The following is a 26,805-nucleotide window of genomic DNA, read 5'->3' on the forward strand; positions in this document are numbered from 1 at the left end:
CATCCAGTCCAGCCCCCTTCTGTCAGACAGGAAGATATCATCCAACCCCTCCCAACAGATGGCCATCCAGTTTATGCCTAAAAACCTCAAAAGGAGGAGACTCCAGTGGATTCACAGGTGTAGACTATAGTCAACTTTAGTCAATAGCTGTGAACATCTTACTTCCCTTTAGGTGAAAACATCTCGGTCATGACACCCCCATTTTCCTTTTCCTTTCTTTCCCTCCCTCCACCCTCCTTCCATTCCTCTCCTTCCTTCCATTTTCATCCCTTCTCCTTTTTTCCTCCCTCTCACCCTCATTTTATATGCAATCTGCCTTCCTTCCTTTCTTCCTCTTTCCCTTCCTTCTTTTTTCTATGTCCAACTTTCCTTTCATCCTCCCTTCCATGTCCAACCTGACTACCTTCCTTTTTCGCACCCTTTCTTCCCACTATGTCCAACCTGCCCTTCTCTCCCCTCCCCTCCCCCTTTATTTCTCTCTTTTCTTCCTTCTTTTCTTACACAAACCAAGGAAGGCGAAGGCAGGAGAGAGTCCTGGCAGTTTTAGCTCAAGTTCCCCATCTCCCCTCAATCCCTCCAAACCAACAATGTCCAGAGACAGAGACTGGAGAAGCAATTTGTGTTATACCCCTTTTGGTGCAGGGCCTTCAAGAAGCCACGCTTTGCCTCAAACAACAGTCCAGTTTTTTATTTATTCCATCAAGGAAGAAATAAATCCAAATCTTGATATTACAATCTTAAAAACAGTAGAAAAATGCCAGTAAAAACACAACAGGGTGTGTGTGTGTGTGTGAGGGGGGAATCCTCCCCTCGGAGGCGGCTGCCATGATGCAATGTGGAGGAGAAGGAGGAGGAGTGTATCGATGGCTTTCTGGTACCTGATGCAAAAAAGGGGAGTATTTTTGTGACATCAAAAAATCGTACCTGCTGACATAGGAGGGTAACCATTCTTCCATTGTATTTCTCCTTGGCGCTGGGTACAAATGAATGGGCTGAGCGGGTACATTAAATACCAGGACCAGGGGGGTCCTGCTTGGCACTAGCTTCGCTGTTCGTTTGCAAGGAGTTCATGCCAATCAGTCCGGCCCCACCTTAGACCAAACACTCACCTTTGGTCCGTCACATGACACAAAGAATCAAGCCTCTGCTGTCCTACATTATGGCATCCAGGCTAGACTCCCCTTGCAGCACAGTGATCCGGGAAAGAGGGCACCGAGTGTCCAGTCCAGGTGTCCTGCCTTGGGGGATGGTTGGGTCGGCAGAGCTGAGGTATGTCTGTGGGCCGTGAAGCTTGCTCTCCTGCAGCCAGCGAGTCGGAGAGGATGTCGAGTGTGTGTGAGTAGCGTTTGGGTCATTTGGCGGTCCAAGAGCAAGCCGCAGCAGAGGTGGCACCCATTAACAGGTCCAAACCTGCAGCAGGAAATAGGGGTCAGTAGAGCTGGCACAGAAGAAATATTACCTGCCTGCCACAGACTTCTGCAAGCATCTATGAATCAATGTAGTTCAACACCACTTTAACTGCCATTATTGCTGCTGTTGTTATATTATTTCTGTCTCCCTTTTAAAAAGGGATCTGAAGCAGCTGCTATGAAATCCTGAGAGAGACAAAGCCAGCATTATCCATAGGTCATGTGGCTGGCATGACTGAATGGAGTGCCATTATCTTCCTGCCAGAGTGGTACCTATTGATCAACTCATATTTGTATGTTTTTGAACTCTAGGTTGGCAGAAGCTGGGGCTAACAGCAGGAGCTCACCCCACTCCCTGGATCTGAGCCGCTGATCTTGCGGTTAGCAAGTTCAGCAGCTCAGTGGTCTAACTTGCTGTGAGCCAATTTCTCTCATAGCCTCCAAAAACAGGTCTGCTGGTCCCTGTTTGGAATGCCTCCCTGCAGACAGTCCACCATTTGGGACCCACTGTGTTGAGGGCAAAACTTTCTCATCATATAATGCAGTGGTTCTCAACCTGGGGTCCCCAAATGTTTTTGGCCTTCAAGTCCCAGAAATCCTAACAGCTGGTACACTGGCTGGTATTTCTGGGAGTTGTAGGCCAAAAACATCTGGGGACCCCAGGTTGAGAACCACTGATATAATGCTCTGGCAAAGCTCAAAGGGCTCCACGCCATTAATTCTCTTCTGTGCATTATTTCTTGCATTTTCTAGGCTTAACAAAGTGTGGATTCTGCACAGAATAACCTTTTGTATGGGTTTTAAAAGGCTTCATTTGAAAAAATTAAAGCAAGGGAACTTGGTGAACAGCTGTATCCATCCCTATTTTATTTTTAAAAATCTATATATTTTTAAAATTATTATTATTATTATTATTATTATTATTATTATTATTATTTCCAGCAATATAACTCTTCCCAATTTATAAAGGCCATGATTTCCCCCTTCTATGACATATAGAAATCCATTTAAACTAAGTCCCCTCCCCCCCCCACCAACCACTCAATTGAAAAAAATTATAATTTTATTTCTTACCCACCTTTTCTTGATTAAAAGATTAAAACAGACTTCCCACGCCAAGGACATACAGTCAATATATAATTTAAGACCATTTCTTCATTCTACTTTATTATCTTGTTTCCATCTTCCAAATTGCCTTCAGAGTTTATTTTTTAATCTATTTAAATTAGTTCCACTGCCCCATGGAGAAATAATCAAAATAATAATAAAGATTAAAACTTAACTTCCCACCTCAAAGACACCCAGTGAAAAATATGGTTATAATCCCATCAATCTATATAATACAGACATGGGCAGACTTCAGCCCTCCAGGTGTTTTGGACTGTTAGGAATTGTGAGAGTTGGAATCCAAAATACCTGGAGGGACGAAGTTTGCCATTCCTGATATGATATAATCCTGAGGCCTACCTTGACAGTGCTGTCGACGGCTCCGGAGAATAGGCGCCCCCTGGAGACAGCGAGGGCGGTGACGCTGCCCTGGTGCCGCAGGAGTGTCTGGGTGCAGATCATATTGTCCATGCTCCAGACCTAACGGGATCAAGAAGCGAGGGGGAAGAGATGATGAACAGGGGCCACCGCAGGAGAGCGCTCCATAGGAAGGTGATGCTCCCCTCTCATGGGGCCCATTGTCATAAATCTACCTCGAGTACAGACCGTGGGAACCAAGCCTAAGTTTGCACAAAGGAAAGAACACACAGTTCTCCCCTTGCTGTATTTCAACACAGACATATAGGGTTGGCCCTCAATGGGCTATGAAAGGCGACTTTAGCTGGACTGTGGGCCTCACCCTACTCCCATAATAACCTGCTACAGTTCGGTGATGGAAGTACAGGCAGTCCTTGGGAAATTCCCTCCTGGAAGAGTTATTATAATGGGAAAAAGTGGTCTCCATTAAGCTTTATCTCCAATCCTTGTTTCCACAACAAGCCACATTTTTCAGAATCCAGTTCTCACAGAGACAGAAAGTGGTGAAATCTTCTGAACAGGGACACAGACAGCAAAACAATCACCACAGGGGTGTTAATTCTTCTATATGCTATCCAAAGCTAGGTATATATCTAGCTTTTGTATACACGCACACACAATACATACATACAGACCTACCTATGGTTGGCTGGAGTTACACTTAAAAATGTACCTGTTCCAACTTACAAACAAATTTAACTTAAGAACAAACCTACAGCACCTATCTTGTTCATAACATGAGGATGGCCAGTATTTAAAAGACCAGTTTCAGTTCTAGGACAACAATATTTTTGTATACTGTGGAGCCTGTATATATTATACCAGAGATTTCCAAACAGTGTGCCACAAAACATTAGTATGCCAGTGTGTTATTTATTTATTTATTTATTTATTTATTTACAGTATTTCTATACTGCTTTTCTCACCCCTAGGGGGACTCAAAGCGGTTTACACATAACTGACAAAACTTCAATGCCATACATTCGACACTGACGCGATGCCAAACCATAACAACCACAATAATAAAACCACAATTAAACATAAATCATAATTAGACAGTACATAAGCAATCATTAAAACAATAAATAATAAAAACAGTCTCACCAGTCGTATTGTCATTCTAGTCCATGTCCTTTAAATTCTACAAACATCTACTTGTCCGAAGGCCTGATCCCAAAGCCATGATTTTAATTTCTTTCTAAAAGCCAGGAGGGAGGGAGCAGATCTTACCTCATTTGGGAGTGTGTTCAATAGGCGAGGGGCCACCGCCAAGAAGGCCCTGTCTCTTGTCTCCGCCAGACGCATTTGTGCAATTAATGGGAGCGGGAGCAGGGCCTCCCCAGATGATCTTAGATTATGAAATGGGACGTAGGGGTGGATGCGTTCGGACAAGTAGGCTGGGCCAGAACCACATAGAGCTTTATAGGTCAAAACCAGGACTTTGAATTGGGCTCGGAGATGGACTGGCAGCCAGTGGAGCTGGCACAACAGGGAGGTGGTATGCTCCCTGTATGTCACCCCAGTTAGTAATCTGGCTGCCGCCCTTTGGACTAGCTGAAGTTCCCGAACCTTCTTCAAAGGCAGCCCCATGTAGAGCGTGTTGCAGTAATCTATTCGGGATGTAACCAGAGCGTGGACGACCGTGGCCAGATAAGGCTACAAACCTAACAATGCTATGAGAATTCAGCAAGAAATTTTATATTTGTAAAAGTATCAATGAGAGGTTTTCATGAGATGTGTCGTGTTCCCCATACATTTCTCAATATTACAATTTACCTAGGTGTCTGTATCTCTTATTACAAGAAGAGGCTGGTTTTAATCTCTGGTTTGCGAGTTAAAACTGAATGACTGTGTCAGGGAATGATGCCTGCCTCAAAAAGTGTGTCACCAACAAGAAAAGTTTGGAAAGCTCTGCACTATACAAAACTACACTTAAGTTTTGGAAGGGTTTTGGATACTACAATTTCTGTGAACTTCTACAACAATTCTGTTTGATTTTTAAACAGATCCCCTGTAGTCTTTTCAGCGCAGATGGGGAACTGTGGGGGAATCTACAGATATTCACCCCATAAGTTATGTTACAACTCCTCTCCTTCTGAGCTATAATTCCATACAGATGAATGAAAGAGCAGCTGCCCAGTTTTTGTCAGGAAATTACCTGGCATTTTTAAGTGATAGAGTGAAAACCTCTGGCCTAACCACCTGTAAAAGAGTTATGCCACTATAATTATGATGTGGCGGTTAATGCAATGGGAATAGTATATATAAGTTATAGTTTTACTGAGTAAGTTTGATGAGAATTGTTGAGGGATGGATGGTGGTTTGGACAGTGTGTTGGAGCATTGCTATATTTTGTATATATTTTGCATACTGCTGCAACAAAGGAGAAGGAAAAGCCTTCTTATTTGGGAAAGAACAAAAGTCTGAGCATGTCTTGTCATTCGAACAGAAGATCACTACAATTGTATTTTTGGATACCTGGTTCCTTAACCAGAACTATTAAAAGTTGCTTCCACAAGAACAGGAAGGACTTTTATGACTTCATAGAACCCCTGACAGTTTGGACACCCCTGACTCCAAGACCGGTACTAAAATATTCATCAAAATGCCCACTATCCTCCCCAAGCCAACCCCACAAAAGGCAGAGGCATGCTGCGTACCCGCAAGGACCGGTCATAGGAAGCGCTGAAGACTTTGGTCTGGTCGGGGGTGGAGATGACAGCTAGGGCATAGACAGTGCCCACGTGCCCCGTCAGTGTCCGCACCTGCTCCTTGGACTCAATGTCCCAGACCTGTGGCCAGAAAGAAAAGCAATGGTAAGGCACTTCCGTCAACACTGCTGCAATGGACCTGGCTCCTTTGTGGTTCCTTTACCTTCCTTTTCAGAGAGAAACTGCAGCCTTTGTCTGCTCTCTGACTTGTCTCTAAGCCTAGGCATGAGCAAACTTCAGCTCTCCCTCCAGGTGTTTTGGACTTCAACTCTCACAATTCCTAACAGCCAGGTGTTTTGCAGTCCAAAACACCTGGAAAGAGGGCTAAAGTTTGCCTGTGCCTGTCTAAGCCTCTCTCTCTTATATTTGGAACCACTATTTTAAATAGCAACAAATCAAAAAGCAAAGCTAAGATCAGAGAGAAATCATTGCATCATCATCCTCATCCACATAGCCATGTAACGCAGTTTCATTATACAATGTAACACAATTTTTGTTCCTGGGTTATAAATGTCATTTCCTAATTGGTTTTATCATAAAAACATGGAAAAGGTTTATTAAACTGCAAAAACTTAGTTTCTGCAGGAGGGACATCCTGCAGCATATTTGGCATAGTTTTTCAATGAATATCTCAAAGTTTCAACCAATTCAACGTGGAAAGAGCCTCCTCAAAGACTGAGCAAATATAGTCGGGTGTCCCCTGGGCAAAGTTTCTAGTAAACGGCTAATCTTTCCAACCCAAAAGTATTGCTTTACAACATTCTATGCAATGCTTTTGACACAAAATAAATAAACCAATTCAACATAGTCTAATCAAATCAAATCATTTATTTCGGTCATTGACCATTTATTTCGGTCATTGACCAGCACAGGAAATAGAGTTACATTTTCATAAAGACAAAATACAAAAATTCAACATAGTATGATGCAGCCATGAAAGTGAAGTTTCTGGAGTAGAACAATTACTTTAAAGCAGTGTTTCTCAACCTTACTGATGCCGTGACCTCTTAATACAGTTCCTCATGTGGTGGTGACCCCCAACCATAACATTATTTTCACTGCTACTTCGTCACTGTAATTTTGCTTTTGTTATGAATCATCATGTAAATATGTAAAATGAAGGATGCATTTTCATTCACTGAATCAAATTTAGCACAAATACTTGATACACCCATATTTGAATTCTGGAGGGGGGGGGGGTTGTAGGGGATTGATGTTGTCATTTGGGAGTTGTAGTTGCTGGGATTTATAGTTTACCTACAATCAAAGAGCATTATGAACTCCAACAATGGAATTGAACCAATTTTGCCAATGATGGATCTGGACCAAACTTGCCATGAATACTCAACATGCCCAATGTGAATGAACACTGGTGGAGTTTGGGGAAAATAGACCTTGGCATTTGAGAATTTTAGTTGCTGGGATTTATAGTTCACCTACAAAAGATCATTCTGATCCCCACCAATGATAGAATTGGGCCAAACTTCCCACATGGAACCCCTCGGACCAACAGAAAATACTATGTTTTTGGATGGTCTTTGGCGACCCCTCTGAACCCCCCCCCCCCCCCCGTGACCCCTCCAGGGGTCCCGACCCCCAGGTTGAGAACCATTGTTCTATGCAATACTTTTGACACAAAATAAATAAACCAATTCAACATAGTATGAAACAGCCACAAAAGTGAAGTTTCTGGAGTAGAACAATTACTTTCAAAGTAAGGGCCACACAATTAAAGACGAAATAACATTTTCAAACCAGAAACAGAAAACTTCTCAAATTTTGTTACATAGTGTTATTCAGTTTAACTGCACTGCACTGCCTTATACAGAGTCAACATTATGAAGCTGGATTATCGGTGGGGCCCATGGCTGGGACACATGGCAGTTTATGCATTTAAAAATAAATGCATAAAATAAAAGGTTTTTTTTTTTAAAAGGTGAGCATTTATTTATTTATTTATTTACAGTATTTCTATACTGCTTTTCTCACCCCTAGGGGGACTCAAAGCGGTTTACACATAACTGACAAAACTTCAATGCCATACATTCGACACTGACGCGATGCCAAACCATAACAACCACAATAAAACCACAATTAAACATAAATCATAATTAGACAGTACATAAGCAATCATTAAAACAATAAATAATAAAAACAGTCTCGCTAGTCGTATTGTCATTCTAGTCCATGTCCTTTAAATTCTACAAACATCTACTGTCCAAAGGCCTGGTCCCAAAGCCATGATTTTAATTTCTTTCTAAAAGCCAGGAGGGAGGGAGCAGATCTTACCTCATTTGGGAGTGTGTTCCATAGGTGAGGGGCCACATTACAATTTCAAAACAATACAGCCCTTCTTTTGTTCAATTTGAAAAGCTGAATTAAGACTCTGTGTTTCCATACACTCCCCAAAAGTAACCCTAATAAGAAGGCAATTGTGGGATATCAAAATGAAGGGAGAAAAATAGAAATGCTTTAATGGCAAAGCAGGACAAAATAATCTGGGAGGCAAAGAGGACAAACAGAGGGAGATTTTGGACTCCTCTCAATTATAATGAAACATGGGATAGGCCACTAGAATTGCCTTTGAAGCCCTCCAAACAAATAGGATTTCTTGACTGCCATATTTCTCTGTAGCTCACTGCATCGGCAGAGTGTTGCTAACAACTGTTCCCCTCCACTATTCAAAATAATAATAATAACACCAACAACAATGTTCACATCTCTCCCCCATCTTTACTTACGTGAATGAGGTTCTCATAGGTGCCGCACACAATGTGGTGGTTGGTGACTGCGATGGAGTAGACACTTCCGCCAGATGTCTGCAGGACATGGACGCACTCCAAGTTCCGGATGTCCCAGATCTGGAACCATTCAGAAAAAGGGTAATTGGAAATAATAGCATTCCTAAACTCCTACAAACACTGGGCCTGGAAAAGGGGGAGGAATCAGGAGGTGTGTACGCACCTTGATTGTTTGGTAGGATCCACTGTAGAGGTGGTTCTGGGAGGCCACCAGTGCCCGGACCCAGTGGTTCAGGCCGGTCAGCTCCTTCTTCAACTTCAGCTCCATGCCCACAATGTCCCAGACCTGAGAATCAGAGAAAAAAAACATAGAATCAAAGAATAAGAGTTGGGAGAGACAACCAAAGCGAACTCATTTCTGCCAGGCAGGAACCCAGAGTCATCTTATGAGCCACAAATAATTATAGGATCCTATTGCTGGAAGAGGCCCACAAAGGCCATCCAGTCCAATCCCCTTCTGCCAGGCAGAAAGACACCATCCAAACTCCTATCTTTACCAATGAGGCTCAGCAGCTGGAGAAGGGCTGGGAGAGACACCAGTAGGGTTCTCCAAAAGAAGCTGGTGCTGGACAACATTTTTGAGAAGGCTAATAAAGGATTAATTTCCAGACTATATAAATACATCGTAGAATATTTAGAGGATAATCAAATAAAATTAGCTATGATTTTGTGGGCTAAAGGTGATGATGATGACGATTATTATTATTATTATTATTATTATTATTATTATTATTATTATCTTTATTTATATCCCACCTTTCTCTCCATGGGGACTCAAGGCAAGGAATTAAATTACCGTAAATACACTAAAACGGCCTTTAAAACTCATATCCCTCCTGCTTCCAGATACAGGGAAAATATTTATTTGGAGAATTGGGAACATCTATGGAAACGAGGATTTACATTTTCAATAGTGGGATCCATTAGAGAAAATATGTATAAAATGTTCTGCAGAAGCTACATAACCCCAGAGATGATAGTTAAAGTAGACAAATCTTATTGAGGTTAAATGTTGAAGATGCAAGATGCAGAACGGTCCTTTTTTCCCCTCCATGTTCAGTGGTCTCGTCGGCTAGTACAATTTATTTGGGAAAAGGCAATTAAAGAAACAAACCAAACAATAAGAAAGTTAAGAAAAACCCAGAAATGTGTCTTTTAGGATTATTTACAGAGAGAGACTCAGAAAAGATGAAGAAATATGTCTGTATAGCCATTTTTGCGGCGAGAGTAATAATAGCAAAATCTTGGAAGGGGGAAAGAGTTACTTCTAAAATAATTGAGAGAAAAATTATTAGAATATATATTTAAATGACCAAGTTAATCAATGGTATTAGGGGGGGAAAACAATGAAGAATGCTGTTAGTGGCCGCGGTGGCGCAATGGGTTGAACCCTTGTGCTACTGAACTTGTGACCTGAAGGTTGACAGTTCGAATCCGCAAGATGGGGTGAGCTCCTGTTGTTAGCCCTAGCTCCTGCCAACCTAGCAGTTCAAAAACATGCAAATGTGAGTAGATAAATAGATACTGCTTAGGTGGGAAAGGCATAAGATACTCCAAGCAGTCATGCTGGTCACATGAACAGGATGTGACAATGCAGACTCCTTGCCTTGGAAATGGAAAACAGCACCTCCCCCAGAGCCAGAAATTATCACTGCCTCCAAAGATGGAAATGAAAGGAGGAAGCTTTTGCCTCTGTCTGTGTTGTGTATTGCATTGTATTATAACAAGGCATTGAATGTTTGCTGATATCAGTTTACATTGTAACCCACAAGAAGGATGGAATATAAAGTTATTGTTGTTGTTGTTATTATTAAAATGGAGACTGCAATTTGCATATTTGGAAAGGAAAACAAATGCAGACTTTAATGTATCTGCAAGGGGAATTTATTAAAACAGATATAAAGTAGGTTGTAATAGGTATTAGATTCACATTGAGTAGTGTTGGAAGTCTTAGGTGGTGGGTTCATGGGTGTGGAGAAAGAGTATGGGTGTGATAAGATGTTATAATTGTACTGTTTCTGTTAGTTTGTATTTGAGTTGTTTTTTTTTTTTGCTTTTTGTTTGTAATTCATTCACAATAAAAATTAAAATACAGAAAATAAGAGAAGGGCTGGGAGAGAAGAAAATGGGGAACAGCAAAGAAGTAGGAAGGAGTGGAAGACTGAAAAATAGTAAATGAGAGGTAAGGAAGTCACACCACGAGCCTTCCTCTGAGGCTGAGAGTGTGACTGGCTCAAGGCGTGACTACCTTGATGGCTTTCAAGGAGCCACTGAACAGCATGTTGTGAGAGGAGACCAGTGTACAGACAGGGTTGTCGTGCGCCCGGATGGTGTTGACCTTCTGCAGGGTTTGGATATCCCAGACCTGCAAGGAAGAGGATTAGCAAAAAATGAATGGGATGGAGTGGGGGTAGAGAGCATATAAAATGTTTGTCGGCCATGGGATGGACTATTCCCCAGTATTATTAATGGTTACTTACAATGATGGTGCAGTCGGCGGAGCCGCTGTACAACTTGTTTCTGAGCAAAAAGAAAAGGGAAAAGGATGTTTAGTTAAGAGATTGACAGGAAGATGGCAACTTCTAAAATGAATAATGCAGCACAAGTGAAAAATGTAGCTTTCATTAAACAAATAGCCTCCCTGCCATTAAAACAATGTGTGAAGCAAGTATCAGATAATATTGCTCTCTCATACTTCAGGTTATCCCAGCAATTCATTTCAGCTCAGACTGAGAAGGATATGAATTAGTTTGAAAAAGGACAATGTATCTATCTGCTCGGTTTATCCAGTTGTGAAATGATAATCGCAACTCATGTTTGAAAAGCAGCACAATAAAAGCCTCCCTGCTCTTTCGTGAGCAGCAACTCCTGTCTTCTCTCTTCCCATTGTTTCTATGGCAAAAGGAGTGGGAAGGGCCTCAACTCACCCCTGGATGCAGAGTGCCAGCACGATCCCATCGTGTCCTTCCAAGGTCTTTTGGCACTTGTACGTGGTGCAGGTATCCCACACCTAACAGGAAACACAAGTGTCATGTGACTGTGCCAAAGCACAACCAGGAAACCGGACAGGAAGTGGGACCAAGGGCTGGAACAGGGAGGGCAGGAAGCAGCCGGCTTGGTCTTCGATGCACTTGCATTCCCATCTTTCGGAGCCAGACAAAGTCATTCCAGGAAAGGAAATGATAGGGCAGATTTTTCCCAGGGAGAAATGGAAAATAGGCCATTCCCGTCAGGGCAGGTGGCAGAGAACCAGATTTAGGGGGAAATTGCAGAGCCCATTTTGTGCATGAGAAGAGGCCACTATTACTACTACAAATTAATAATAATAATAATAATAATAATAATAATAATAATAGAATCCTAGAGTTGGAATGGACCCTCAAAGGCCACCCAGCCCAATCACTTGCCATGCAGGAATAATCCTACTGCTCTTACTACTACTATATAATAATAAAATCCTGGAGTTGGAAGAGACCACAAGGGCCTTCCAGTCCAACTCCCTTCTGCCAGGCAGGAAAAGCACAACCAAAACATCCCCAACTGATGGCCATCTATCCTCTGTTTAAAATCCTCCAATAATAATGTTGTTGTTCATTCGTTCAGTCGTCTCCGACTCTTCGTGACCTCATGGACCAGCCCACGCCAGAGCTCCCTGTCGGCCGTCACCACCCCCAGCTCCTTCAAGGTCAGTCCAGTCACTTCAAGGATGCCATCCATCCATCTTGCCCTTGGTCGGCCCCTCTTCCTTTTTCCTTCCACTTTCCCCAGCATAATTGTCTTCTCTAGGCTTTGCTGTCTCCTCATGATGTGGCCAAAGTACTTCAACTTTGTCTCTAGTATCCTTCCCTCCAATGAGCAGTCGGACTTTATTTCCTGGAGGATGGACTGGTTGGATCTTCTCGCAGTCCAAGGCACTCTCAGAACTTTCCTCCAGAACCACAGTTCAAAAACATCTATCTTCCTTCGCTCAGCATTCCCTAAGGTCCAGCTCTCACATCTGTAGGTTACTACAGGGAATACCATGGCTTTGACTATGCGGATCTTTGTTGCCAGTCTGATGTCTCTACTCTTTACTATTTTATCGAGACTGGACATTGCTCTCCTCCCAAGAAGTAAGCGTCTTCTGATTTACTGGCTACAGTCTGCATCTGCAGTAATCTTTGCGCCTAGAAATACAAAGTCTGTCACGGCCTCCACATTTTCTCCCTCTATTTTCCAGTTGTCAATCACTCTTGTTGCCATAATGGTTTTTTTTTATGTTTAGCTGCAACCCAGCTTTTGCGCTTTCTTCTTTCACCTTGATTAGAAGGCTCCTCAGCTCCTCCTCGCTTTCGGCCATCAGAGTGGTGTCATCTGCATATCTGAGGTTGTTAATGTTTCTTCCAGCAATTTTCACCCCAGCTTTGCATTCATCCAGCCCCGCACATCGCATGATGTGTTCTGCATACAAGTTAAAAAGGTTGGGTGAGAGTATGCAGCCTTGCCGTACGCCTTTCCCAATCTTGAACCAGTCTGTTGTTCCGGGGTCAGTTCTGACTGTTGCTACTTGGTCCTTGTACAGATTCCTCAGGAGAGAGACAAGTCTGATGGCCATTCTTATGTTTTCCATATTTGCTGGCATATGGCATGCATCACCTTGACAGCATCATCTTTTAAGATTTTAAACAGTTCAGCTGGGATCCCGTCGTCTCCTACTGCCTTGTTGTTAGCAATGCTTCTTAAGGCCCATTCAACCTCACTCCTCAGGATGTCTGGTTTTAATTCATTCACCACACTGTCAGAACTATCCTCGATATTATTATCCTTCCTATACAAATCTTCTGTATAGTCTCGCCACCTTCTCTTGATCTCTTCAGCTTCTGTTAGGTCCCTGCCATCTTTGTTTCTTATCATACCAATAATAACAACAACAAAAACAATTACGACAGTATTACTGCTATCACAGTCATTTCTCTATATTCGCTTGAGGTTAGGGGCACAGGATCCACATAAAAATGAAAAAAACCCTTATATTCTGACCTTGAGACACTTTTTTTTTTTTAGCAATTTCTAGGTTTTCCAACAGGACTTCTGCTAGAAACTGACCATAGAATAGCACTGGAGGACTTGGAGTCCTGTTTTAATGTAATATCCTGTTTTAATATTTGTATATTTGAAGTTGTACGCTGATGCTTTTATGTTAAGCCACTTTAAGTCTCCTGCAGGAGAGATAAAGTGAGGAATAATAATAATAATAATAATAATAATAATAATAATAATAAGGTGTTCCCTCTAGGCGACCCTAGGACCATAGTTACACTGGGGAACCTAGAGTTTCCTGGAGACTATATTTCTGTGAATAATCCAATTTGCGAATGTGGACAACTGTACTTTCATTATCAAAAGCTCTGAGGAGATTCTGGCGGAGGCTCCTTCCTACCTTAATGGTTTTGTCCGAAGAACCACTGAAAAGCAAGTCCCCAATGGAGTAGACGCACAAGCACCAGACAGGGCCCTGGTGCCCCACAAAGGTGCCTTTGCACTTGAAGATTTGCTGGGGGTCGTATGCTGCAAAATTGGAGGAAGAGAGAAGACACATGAAAGCTTAATCAGGAAAGTGGGGCTTGGATTACGATACAAGGCTTGTGGATACGATGTCCAGGTTTAAAATGCCCTTTCACTTTTCCCTGACCTCAGAGGCACAAGGGCTGTTGGGTTGCAATCCCCATCATCCTCAGATAACCAAAAGGGATGGGAGTTGTTGCCCAATACCATCTGGGGACCCAAATTGGGTAAAAACTGAAAAGTACCATCCCCTATGTTACAAAAATTATAGAGGGCTTTCTGTATGAATAGATTTAAGGGCTCTTTGAAGGCAACCATAATAAGGCTAAGGTGGCTCTCAATGGAAATGAGTTTATAATATCAACATGCAGAAAGAATATCAACTCACAGCCCAGGATCCCCATGTTCAGCCGAGCATTGATATGAGATAACTCATCCTAAGGAGGTAAATGGAAGCACATTAAAGAAGCAGTGAATCGCCTTTGGAATATATAGGAAGATGAGGGATTTCCTCCCTATTATAATAATGGATCACATACTTTACATTTGAGGAGGAGGGAGACTCACATTGAGCATGGAGGCATCTCTCCGGAACTCCATCAGATCTTCGCTCAGCTTGCTCTGGTTCTCATCCAGGACATCTAGAAAGAGAATACAATAGAGGGAATACAGGTAAAATACCCATTGGGAATGAGTCCCACGCTATAGCCCCCACCCCATTTCAGACCTGCAGCTTCTAAATAACACACCAAGCTGCAAAGTAGGTCCAAAATCCCAAGATCTACACATCATTTATGCCGTCACAAGGTCATCATTTACCCATATTTCATTATGTAATAGTTGGCACAACATGATAGTCGCACCCCCATTTTCTGGGGGTGGCCAAATTAGTATTTTTGGATTCCTTGAATAATAGTCACAGAGATGTTTGGAGCGGATTCCACCTCTCTCCTACAAAAGCAAAGCAGTTTAAAAACGATGAAACGGGGATCTCTGGAGCTCTCCTCTTCTTTGACTTAAGGCAGTTTTAAAAACGTGAAACAGAGGTCTCCCCTTCCCCCAAAGAGCACATTTTCAGATTTTGTAAACTGCCCTAAGACCTTCAGAGAAGGAAGGAAGGGAGGGAGGGGGATCTTCCTTACTCCTTCTTCTGAGGCAAAGCAGTTTACAAAAGCAAGCAAGCAAGCAAGCAAACAAGCAAGCAAGCAAACAAACAAACAAACAGAAATGGAGCTGTTTATGTGAGGTTTGATTCCCCCTCCTTCTCTTCCTTGTGTCTCAGAAATAAGGAAGTTTACTTAAAAAAACAACAACAAAAAAACAACAGAAACGGGGCAATGAAAGGCAGATTTGTTTTCATCACATAATAGTTGCACTGCCTTTTCCCCCCAGGATTTTTATGCAATTATGATGTGATAAAATATGGTATCCCGAGACACCCACCAATGACATCACGTGAGGTTTGAGCGAGTTATGACAATGGAAGACCCAACTGGGCCTCTCCTCCTCTTTGGAGACTCACCGAACTTCAGCTCCAGGTTCTTCTCCAGCTGGTCAATCTTCTCAGAGAGTTTGCCCAGCATGGAGCGCAGGAAGGCGATCTCCTGGTCCTTCTGGGCCATGGCCACCTGCATCTCATGGAAGCGGTCATCCGTCTGCTGCAGGAACTCCTTCAGGCCCTCGAATTTGCACATCTCCAGGTGAGTCTCGTAGGTGTCCTGGTTCCCTATGAAGGTGCACCTGAAGGACGGGAGAGGAGCCATCAGGTAGTGAAGGAGGATGCAGCAACCAGTGTGACCACAAAATCTGTGGCCCTCCTGCTTTTGGGAAACAACCATATCTCTTCCACTGGAACATGCCATAGATTGCAAGACCACCTCCACCTACAAAAATACACATGACACACCTGCGAATTTAAAATGCACCCCAGATGCTGATATAAGGGGGAAAGTGTGTCTTAGAATGGAAGAAATGCAATAATTTCTGAGAGTACAGCCAGCTAGCCAGTGGTTAAGGATGCTGGCTTGCAGTCCAGTGGAGGCTCTTTCTTTGGAGGCTTTTAAACAGAGGTTGGATGGTCATCTGTCGGGAGGCACTGAAAGGTCCTTTTCCTGCCTGGCACAAGGCTGGATTGGACGGCCCATGTGGTCTCTGCCAACTCTAGGATTCTATGATTCAGTGAGGCTGAATGGCCATATGTCAGGGGGGCTTTGATGGTGCTTTTCTTGCCTGGCAGGTTGGACTGGATGACCCCTGGGGTGTCTTCCAACTCTAGGACTTTATGATTCAAGAGGCTGGATGGCTATCTGTTGGGAGGGCTTTGATGGTGCTTTTCTTAGAGAAGGGGATAGGATAGATGGCTTTTGGGGACCACTTCCAACTCTAGAATTCTAAACCCTGAGAGGGTACAGCGATCAAATTGTTTCTAAAATCATTTCTGTCAGGACTACAGTCTGGTGGAAGGCTCAGCAATCTGTGAGCAGGGAAAGTTGCCAATGGGATATTCCGTTCCAAGCCCATTCCCAACTTCCTTCCATGCCATTTGGAAGGGTACAGCTTTTCACTCACCCGTATTTGGAATGGGGGCACTTGATGTGTTCGCACTCCTTCAGGTGGGCCTCCAGGTTCATCTTGAGAAGCGGCGGGCAATTGGGGTTGTTGGGGCAGCGCACGGGCCGGTAGTCACAGCTGCCCTCATGGTCCCTGGGAAGGGAGCGGAGTCAGAACAGCCAGAAGAGGAAGACCTTACCCAACTTTAACCCCATCACAGGAAAGGTACAAAACTCAGCCACAAGGCCTCATGTACAGGAATATCTATTTTACATGTTCATTTATATACTATTTTTTCCTCTTTAAGAGACTCAAGGGATGGACAATGATAAAAACAATACAATTTGAAACCTAAAGACAATAAAAATTAAAATAGAACTAAAGAAAGAACTATCTAAGAATGAATAATTAACATGATTAAACTAGGAGTTTAACAGGGCTCAAAGTAAATTTTTGGCTGAAGCCTTAGGCTGAAGAGGGATGGAGGTCTAGATGTGGAACAAACTCCCATATTAATCACAGCCAACTGAAAAATATAGAGAAAAGACTAGCTGGGTTCTTTAAAATACTGGGGTGAACCACAATATTTTATAATATCATGTCATATTTCAGATGTATCGCTTTTACCACAGCTTAAGCTTTGTCTTAGTACTGCACTGCATGCTTGACCCCACCAAATAATTACTACTGTAGTATTTAAGAAGCCAGACTTACTTCCTGACACTCAGCTTAATGGTGAAGGGGCAGCCATGGGGGTCCACCTCAAAGACCAGTGGCTTGCCACTGGCAACGGGGCGGCAACCGTACTTGCAGTGGATGAAGAGCTCTCCAATCTGCTCCGCAACAGCAATGTTGTTGACCACCACTGTCAGTTTGGCATTGTCTACCGGACACTTCTCTGTGGAAGAAGAGAAAATGTTGCCTTCATAAAGCATACAGAGATGAAACAAACAAGAAAATAAATAAAATCTTCCTCAGAGGGTGATGGGAGTCTCCTTCTCTGGAAGTTTTTGGCAGAGACTGGATGGGAAGGGTTTGGTTGTCTTCCTGGCAGAATGGGAATGGATTGGACAGCCTGTAGGGGTCTCTTCCAACTCTAGGATTCTATGGAACTCTTTAAACAGAGGCTGGATGACCATCTGCTTTGATTCTGCCTTCTTTTATGGCAGAGTGGAGGTGGAATGGATGGCCTTTGGGAATATCTTCCAAACTCCAGAATTTGTGTATGTCAGTCCCTTTCTTTGGAGGCTTTTAAGCAGAGGGTGGATGGCCATTTGTCAGGAGTGCTTGGATTGTGCTTTTCCTGCCAGGGAGAAGGGGGTTGGATAGGATGGCCTTTGGGGATTCCTTCCAACTCTAGGATTCTAAGGAGAGCCTGGGCCTTTAGGGACTCTTCTATGAGTCAGAGGTTGGATGGCCATCTGTTGGGAGGGTGTGACGGTGTGTAAGTTTTATTTCTTTGGTTATGTGTAGGCTTGGTGTTTTAGGGATGGTAAGTATGGGAGATTATGTTTTGTGGGAGTGGCTTGGTGTTAGCTGAGTTGCCATAGCAACTGGGGCAGAGCCAACTGCCTCTTCAGGGGCAGCTGTTTTAAAAAAGAGTCAGTCAGTACGCCAGCAAGCTACTGAGTGGACGGAATCTTTTGGTGGAGATTCAGGGAATGTGTCTGTAGCCAGTGTGCTATAGGGAAAGACTGAATCTCTTGGTGGAGATTCAGGGAATCAATTGGTGACCAAGTGGTTGCAGAGGACCCGGTACAGGGGGTTGTTGATTCTGAATTAAGAATCAAGGTTTGGCTGGGTTTAAGCCTGTTGTGCCAGCTGTGAAACCTTATGAAGTATTTGCCTGAGTTTACTCATGAAACCTTTCCAATGTATCCATCAAGATTTGTGCCTCTTTTGAAGAACAGTTATACATTGTTATACTCCTGTTAAAATAAACTTGTTACTGTTTTCCTCAAGCCTTGCCTGATACAGTTTCTCCTAAGTTGAACAGCCTGTAATAGTAAAGTCAAGCCAGGAAAGAAAACGCTACGCTATCCACTGAATAAAACCTTCTGTCATTAACAGTTCCTTTATAAAATAGCTCATAGGCTGATATTGATCGTTGCCCAGCTTCCCTCATAGATTAGGTGGCAGTGGGTGTTTTACCACTCGCACCTTCACATTTGGTGGCATTCGGTGGCATTAAAACGGTCTTCTTCACAATTGGTGGCAGCAGTTTAACGACTCCTTCACAGAGGGATTAGATGATGTCTTCATGTCTGAGAGAAGACATGTCTGGCCTTTGTGGGTCTCTTCCAAATATATGAGTTAGGATGATGATAATGGATAATGACAACAGAAGGGGAATACTGAAATAGCATTCTGGATGGTTGCTCGTTCCTTTGTAAGAATGGTGCTACGCTGTCCTCAAAACCCTGCAGCAGCCAACACACAATCCCCTACTATTTCATAAAAGACTTTTTTTCACAAAATGTACCCATGGAATTCATTTTTCTCCAGGCAAAATTATTATTATGATTTCTGTAGAATTTCTTTTCATTTTGGTCTTTCTGGAATATAACCTATTCAACAAAACAGGCTTCCATTGGAAGTGAAATTGAACCACCTAAGAGTTGTTTTTTTCTCGTCCCTTTGGGTTCTGCTTTGGGAATCTAGGCAATTCTTTATGAGAGAAAAAAGGGAAACACATATAAAGCAGACAGAATAATATCCAGTGGCATGCGGCCCTCATCACAATAAAAGTAAAGTATAATAATAATAATAATAATAATAATAATAATAATTGTCCACCTCTCCTTGTGGTTCCAACATGGTTAAAACAGTGAGGTAAAACACAACACTATGAAAATACATATAGCAAATACACACAGGTATTATGCAGATTTTTACCAATAAAATGAAGGTTAAAAATCAGACTTTAAAGAAAAAAAGCCAAGAAAAAAATAAAGGCAAGGAGGGAGGGAGGGAAGGAGGGAGGGAGGGAGGGAGGGAGGGGGAAAATGGTAATGTTTTCTAGCACCTACCAGAAGTTAAGGCACATCTCCTGCAAAATGTGTGCTGTGGAGAAAATCAAAACATGACCACAAATATTGATTACATTTTCAAAACCTCTATCATACTGCAGTGAATGATAGAACATGTTAAATTAAGAACAGATAAGTACAATAAAGAAGGACAATATAAGTACAACAAAAGACAAAAGACCGTCCAACACTCCCTGATTCGCAGTTGTCTCAGGAAGTGAGTGAAGATACTACAAGTCCTGTCATCCATGGTCCATGCTCTTCCAAACCAGACCAGGATGTAGAGTGGGTCATGGAGGCTCTGTGTGCCAAGTTTGATCTTGATCAGTCATTGGTGTGGATCACACTCCCTGATCACTATAACCCTGCAAGGTGGATTTCGCAATGATGGAACTATACAAATAAGAATTATTTTTTCCAGACATTTTCCCAACATTTAGCAGAAATTCAGAGGAACACAATGGCAAACTCCCTCTTAACAAAAAAAGTACTTGTGATAGGTTTGCATGGCCAATAAATGGCATTGGGAGGCTCATAGTGGCCTCTGTTTGGAGTTTTGTTTTGACCATAATGGAAGGGATCTTTCATGCTTCAGTCAAAGAAGAAAAGGGTTGATCATGGCCTCAATAGAAAGACTAAAGAACGATATATAGATCAGGATATACTGTCACTTATAAGGAGTTCAGGTATGCTCGAATCTTTCAGAAAGTAGTGCTTTAAATTTCTGTTCAAAGCCCATTGCAGATCTGAAAACACAGAATGAACAGTGGCATAATAATCTCAGTCATTTCCCTGGCTGGGCACATTTTATATTTCTGAACTTTCTGACTTATTCAGGATGCATCAAAAGGTGGCTGGCCCGAGAGGCAATAAAACAGGCCCCGCATTTAAGGCCCCGTTGCCCACACCAAAGCAAACACCAGACGGACAATTTCAGGATGCAGAGAAACAGTATGGAGGTAGGGAAGAAGCACCCTGTGGGGGTTTTGATCAGGATTCAGCCTGCGGCTGAGACTATCGCCACCTCCTGCTTCCTTTTCCTGCCCCAAAACAGCTGTAAAAAGGGGGCAGAGAGGCCAGAACACAGCCAGCAGCTTCCTCCAGCCATCACCACCTCCCTCCCTATGAGGAAACAGCAAAGGATGGCTGGGAATATTGTGGAAGGGAAAAGAGCTGTTCAACCAGGGAATATAGATTGCCTTGGAGTCCAGTCAAATCTCTTTATCTGGAGGTTCTGAAGCAGAGGTTGGATGGCCATCTGTTCAGAAAAATTGGTTTGGAAGGAGGTTGGACTAGATAGCCTTTGGGGTATATTCCAATTCTGTGAATCTATAATCATAATCATGTTTATTAATAATGATTGTGGAGTTTCCTCCTCTAGAGGCTTTGAAGCAGAGGTTGGATGGCCGCCTGTCAGTAGGGTTTTGATTGTGACTTCCTGCCTGGCAGGAGGGGGTTGGGCTGGATGGCCCTTGGAGTCTCTCCCAAATCTATGAATCTATAATCATTCTTATTAATAATAACAACGATGGAGTTTTCTCCTCTGGAGGTTTTGAAACAGTCTAGATGGTCATCTGTTGAGAGGGCTTGGATTGTGTCTCCCTTTATAGCAGAAGGGTTAGCGGAAGGTCCTCTGTGACAGAAGGGGTTGGACTGGATGGCCTTTGGAGATTCTTTCCAACTCTAGAATTCTATGAGCGTATGACAAGGACATTTGCCTGCTGTGGAAGGAAAGATGCAACTCCAGGTTCCCCAACAGCCTTTCACAGCAACATACTCTTTTTTCCTAATAGTCTGAGTGTCACTCAGATTCAACACTACGGGCTACAAAAAAATCAAAGAAAACATACAGCAGCATATCTGGAATAGAGCGCTGTGAAACTACGTAAACACAGCTTCCATCTCCCTAGTTTCCAAAGACAAGAGAGCCCTTCTTCGCGCAAGGCATCTAAGATATCTAAATATTCTAAAATATAGGAAAGGGTTCTCTCTGGCCAAATTCAATGGACAAGGAAGGAAGATATATGTAGAATAATATATTGCCAAAGACTATGTCCCTCTGAAGTCAAGACAGTCGAAGCCATGGGACACGTCTGACTGCACTTCTCTTTCCAACTAGACGTTCCTTTGGCAATATTTTATTAATAATATCTCCCAACAAAAGGATTCCCCCAGGCAGGAAGCAGACAGACTTTGAAGCTGCACGGCCATTCAATGCTTATCAAGCTGGCAACATTCATACTTGCTTCAAACAGACAAGAATTCTTTCTCCTACCCTGGACATTCCAAAGATATATCAACCCCACTTGCCTAGTTTCCAACAGGCCTCACAACCTCCAAGGATGCCTGCCATAGATGTGGACGAAAGATCAGGAGAGAATGCTTCTGGAACATGGCCATAGAGCCCAGAAAACTCACAGCAACCCAATATTTTATTAATCTGATTTTACAAAGTATACCAGGGAGACCTGAAAGTTTTTGCACTGATTATCTGACTAGTCTCCTGATACTACAGCCAAAATTGGTAGTCTCTGTACAGCAGCAATGATAATTTGCCAGATGCTGCCACCGTCTTCAAAAGTTCCAAACCTATGTGTCTATGGGATTCCTTACCCCGCAAGTTGTGATCACTGGATCTTTGAACACACTGCAACACAACAGGCAGCAGAGCTTCACCGAGGGCTGCTCCGCAAACACCAAGGGTTCCTGCAAAGGGAGAGGGAATCGCAAACAGAAAGTCAGGGCAAAATAGGAAGGGAATTGTTGCTCAAATGCAGCACAAGAGCCAAAAGCAATAAATAACAAGCAGAGTGTTCACTTCCAAATCTTTTGCAGCCTGCAACTTGAGCCAATGGCAGCTTGCCTTCCAAAAAATACAAGACAGAAATTATCAAGGCCTACATAGTCAAATTTAACTTGTGAATTTTCACCTACATTGTAATGATGTGATCTTCTGTACGTTGTTATATACGTTTTAAAACTGTTGTGTTTTATTTCCCTGTTTTAACCTGTAGCAACCCACCTTGAGTCGCAAAAAGAGGTGGGTTATTATTACTATCATTAATTAGTAGGATTAAACTCCCAACTTGTTGCACACTCAGAGATAAGACAAGGCATAAATATTTCTAAAAGAAAAAGCAGGATATAGACTATGGTGGCGGTGATAATGATAATAATAATAATAATAATAATAATAATAATAATTTGAACTCTTTATTGGGGGACATCCTTTCTGACCTAAAGGTGATGGCAAATAGAGTCTGGCGTGGCTACTATTGTTAGGGTCGGCAATTTGCAGTGCCTTCTTGGTGAACTATTTTAAACATCCAATATTTCCTACCGATTCCTAAAGGCCTTGTTATCAATTTCTCTCTTAACGAATATTTCCCAGAACCTTCCCCCCCCCCACTCCAAATACCTACTGGCTCCTCCTCTTCTTCGTGGAGAGAGAAAGTGGAACGCAGGGACATGTTGGACTCGGAGTGCAAGGAGCGGACAGAGATGGCAGAATCAGAAAGACGTGGAGTGTTGATGGGCGGCTGCAGAGAAACAGAGACAAAGGAAGGGTGACAGTCACCTGTGTATCGCAAAATATCATGCAGATCTCTCCTTATATCAGCGATGCTGGTTCTGGATTCGAATCCTGATCCTAAACTTGTGCTTAAAGGTTTCACAGCAATAACAAAATTGCATGAACAATAACTTCGCAACCAAAAGAAGGACAAGATCTAACTAATCTGAGCAATTATAGACCTCTATTGTTATTGGACAAGGATTACAAAATCTGCACATCAATTGTAAAACTTATTTAAATAAATTTATACACAAGCACCCATCAGGTTTTCTCCCTCAAAGAAGGCATTTTTAAAGAAAACATGACACACACTGCAAGGGCTATTTAACCTGTACATGTCTTCTTCTTATTATTATGTTTTATATTATTATTATTATTATTATTATTATTATTATTATTATTATTATTATGTCCCCTCGATGGACTGTCACCTTGTCGTGGTGAGGGGGCTTGCGTGTTCCAATGAACCTGTAGGCACAACAACTGGAGTCGTGCACTCCCAGGAGTGGCCACGGGGGAGGTTCCAGACCAAGCACAGTTAGAAGACCCAAAGACCTCAACGGCGGAGCAGGCGGAGGATAACATGGCACATGTTACAACGGCTGCGAAGGCGGAAGAAGGCTGCAACAGACTGAGAAGCCACAGTCATTGTGTTAAACTACATCACCAGTGGAACCTCACTCTGTGAAGTCTGTGTGTTGATCAGTTGTGCACTGACCTCCACACATTAAAAAAAACTCACGCACAGGCGTCTTCCAAAGAAAATAAAAACCAAGCAACCAAAGTCCCATGGCGATCAGCGAGTGGTGACGGGGACAGGACTGTGAAATCTGGAAGCCCCTTGTCACAGACTGGCACATGGGCGGTGGGTACGGACTCAGTCGTTCTACCTCAAGGCCCGAGGCAGTTGAGTAGTTCGGCAGCTGAATCCGCGACTGAGCAGCCCTATTGAGGACCCACTCTGCTCACCCCACATGGGGAGGGGGCTAGAAAAGGTGCCCTAAACATAGTCTGCCTCACTTATCCCTGACTGGACTGCTGCGTCCAGTGGGGTCACCACCCTGCGGCCAAAAAAGGAAAATGAACTTTGGTACGTGGAACGTACGGACTCTGATGGACAACAGTGACAGTGAACGCCCCGAACGCAGAACTGCCATCATTGCAAGGGAGCTGGGACGCTTTAACATAGCAGCCCTTCAGGAGACCCGGAGAGCAGGAGAGGGACAGCTGAAGGAAGAAAAAGGAGGCTACAACTTCTTCTGGAAGGGACTGCCCGAAAAAGACCAAAGAATGCACGGAGTTGGCTTCGCCATCAGGAATGATCTGGTGAAACATCTGTCCGAAGCACCTACTGGCATCAACGAACGACTCTCAACCCTCCGAATCGATCTTGCCAAAAACCAACGGGCAACCATCATAAGTGCCTATGCACCAACACTAGATGCTGACGAAGACATCAAGAAGAAATTCTACTGTCAGCTGGATACCGTCCTATCGGGGATACCTAAGGAGGACAAAATCATCCTCCTGGGGGACTTCAATGCAAGAGTCGGGCGAGACTTCGACCTGTGGCCAGGGACCATTGGAAAAGACGGGTTGGAAACAGCAACTCAAATGGCATCCTGCTTCTCACCAAATATGCGGAGCACAACCTTGTCATCACCAACACGCTCTTCCGCCAGAAAAACAAGTTCAAGACATCATGGAAGCACCCCCGGTCAAAGCATTGGCACCTCTTAGACTATGTAATCACATGCGCCAGAGACCGCCGTGACGTGCTCCTCACAAGAGCCATGACAGGTGCTGATGACTGCTGGACTGACCACAGGCTAATTCGATCCACGATGGCTCTCAAGATTGCCCCCAAGCGCAGACTCCAAGGAAGGAAGACAAGGCGCAAAATGAACACCCAAGCCCTTCAGGAGCCCTCCAGACGAGCCCATCTCCAAACAGCACTCAAGGACCATCTACCCACAGTACACCCCGAAAATGTCGAGGAACATTGGAACAAACTGAAGACCTCCATCATCCAAGCCTGCGAAGAAACTATTGGATACCAAGCCAAGAAACATCAAGACTGGTTTGATGAAAATGACATCGAGATCCAACAGCTAATTGACAAGAAAAGGAAAGCCTTCCAAGCATGGCAGAGAGACATCAACTGTGTTGCTAAGAAAAAGATCTATGCCAGTTCAAAAGCTGAGGTCCAAAGAAGGACAAGAGAACTCAAGAACATCTGGTGGACAAAGAAGACTGAAGAAATCCAACACCTGGCAGATACCCATGATGCTCAGGGATTCTTCAAAGCCACAAAGGTCATCTATGGACCAAGAAACCATGGGATACAGCCTCTACGCTCATCAGATGGAACCAAACTCCTGAAGGACCAACTATCGAGGTATCTCCCTTCTAACCTCCGCTGGGAAAATCCTCGCAAGAATCCTTGCAAACCGCCTTCTGCCCCTCTCAGAAGACACCCTCCCAGAATCCCAAAACGGCTTCCGCCCCTCCAGAGGAACAGTGGACATGATCTTCACTGCAAGACAGCTCCAAGAAAAATGCAGAGAACAAAACCAACCTCTGTACATGGCATTCATCGACCTTGCAAAGGCATTCGACACAGTGAATCGCAGCGCTCTCTGGACCATCCTCCACAAAATTGGGTGCCCAAACAAATTTGTGAACATCCTGCGGCTCCTACACGATGACATGATGGCAACAGTCTTGGACAGCAGTGGCTCCCAAAGTGACCCATTTAAGGTGGAATCCGGTGTCAAACAGGGATGTGTTATTGCCCCAACTCTATTCTCCATCTTCATCGCTATGATACTTCACCTTGTTGATGGGAAGCTTCCCACCAAAGTGGAAATAATCTATCGGACAGATGGCAAGCTATTCAACCTCAGCAGACTGAAAGCCAAAACCAAGGTTACAACAACAGCTGTTATAGAACTCCAGTATGCTGATGACAATGTCGTCTGTGCGCATTCAGAAGAAGATCTACAAGCCACTCTAAACACCTTCGCAGAAACATATGAGAAGCTCGGCCTGTCACTGAACATTGAGAAAACCAAGGTGCTGTTCCAGCAGTCGCCAGCCAATCCCTCTCCAATGCCAGTAATACAGCTTAATGGTGTCACATTAGAAAATGTGGACCATTTCCGCTACCTTGGCAGCCACCTCTCCACCAAAGTCAACATCGACGCCGAAATACAACACTGCCTGAGCTCTGCAAGTGCAGCATTTTCCAGAATGAAGCAGAGAGTGTTTGAGGACCGGGACATCCGTAGGGATACCAAGGTGCTTGTTTATAAAGCTATTGTCTTCCCAACCCTGCTATATGCCTGTGAGACGTGGACTGTCTACAGACGTCACATGCAGCTCCTGGAACGTTTTCATCAGCGCTGCCTCCGGAAAATCCTGCAAATCTCCTGGGAAAACAAGCGGACAAACGTCAGTGTGCTGGAAGAAGCAAAGACCACCAGCATTGAAGCGATGGTCCTCCAACATCAACTCCGCTGGGCCGGCCACGTTGTCCGGATGCCCGACCACCGTCTCCCAAAGCAGTTGCTCTACTCCGAACTTAAGAATGGAAAACGGAACGTTGGTGGACAGGAAAAGAGATTTAAAGATGGGCTCAAAGCCAACCTTAAAAACTCTGGC

At 43.5% G+C, this 26,805-nt stretch overlaps 1 protein-coding gene across 2 annotated transcripts in view; it reads right to left on the reverse strand.

Moving 5' to 3' along the window:
- Positions 1-673: 673 nt before the first annotated feature.
- Positions 674-26,805, reverse strand: part of LOC137095468 (E3 ubiquitin-protein ligase TRAF7-like) — a 48,410-nt gene continuing 22,278 nt past the window's right edge. For both annotated transcript variants that reach the window (XM_067462174.1, XM_067462175.1), the window contains exons 5-21: positions 22,991-23,107; positions 22,182-22,274; positions 19,569-19,602; positions 17,254-17,437; positions 16,558-16,692; positions 15,512-15,729; positions 14,557-14,630; positions 14,378-14,426; positions 13,865-13,992; positions 11,373-11,455; positions 10,926-10,965; positions 10,694-10,810; positions 8,609-8,731; positions 8,386-8,505; positions 5,594-5,725; positions 2,877-2,996; positions 674-1,410 (exon numbers count right to left, since the gene is read on the reverse strand). In XM_067462174.1, the coding sequence (XP_067318275.1) occupies positions 1,396-1,410; positions 2,877-2,996; positions 5,594-5,725; positions 8,386-8,505; positions 8,609-8,731; positions 10,694-10,810; positions 10,926-10,965; positions 11,373-11,455; positions 13,865-13,992; positions 14,378-14,426; positions 14,557-14,630; positions 15,512-15,729; positions 16,558-16,692; positions 17,254-17,437; positions 19,569-19,602; positions 22,182-22,274; positions 22,991-23,107 (1,782 nt within the window). In that variant the 3' untranslated portion in view covers positions 674-1,395. The remainder of the gene's footprint in view (positions 1,411-2,876; positions 2,997-5,593; positions 5,726-8,385; positions 8,506-8,608; positions 8,732-10,693; positions 10,811-10,925; positions 10,966-11,372; positions 11,456-13,864; positions 13,993-14,377; positions 14,427-14,556; positions 14,631-15,511; positions 15,730-16,557; positions 16,693-17,253; positions 17,438-19,568; positions 19,603-22,181; positions 22,275-22,990; positions 23,108-26,805) is intronic.

The sequence above is a fragment of the Anolis sagrei genome, chromosome Y (genome assembly GCF_037176765.1).
Source record: "Anolis sagrei isolate rAnoSag1 chromosome Y, rAnoSag1.mat, whole genome shotgun sequence".
NCBI lineage: Eukaryota > Metazoa > Chordata > Lepidosauria > Squamata > Dactyloidae > Anolis > Anolis sagrei.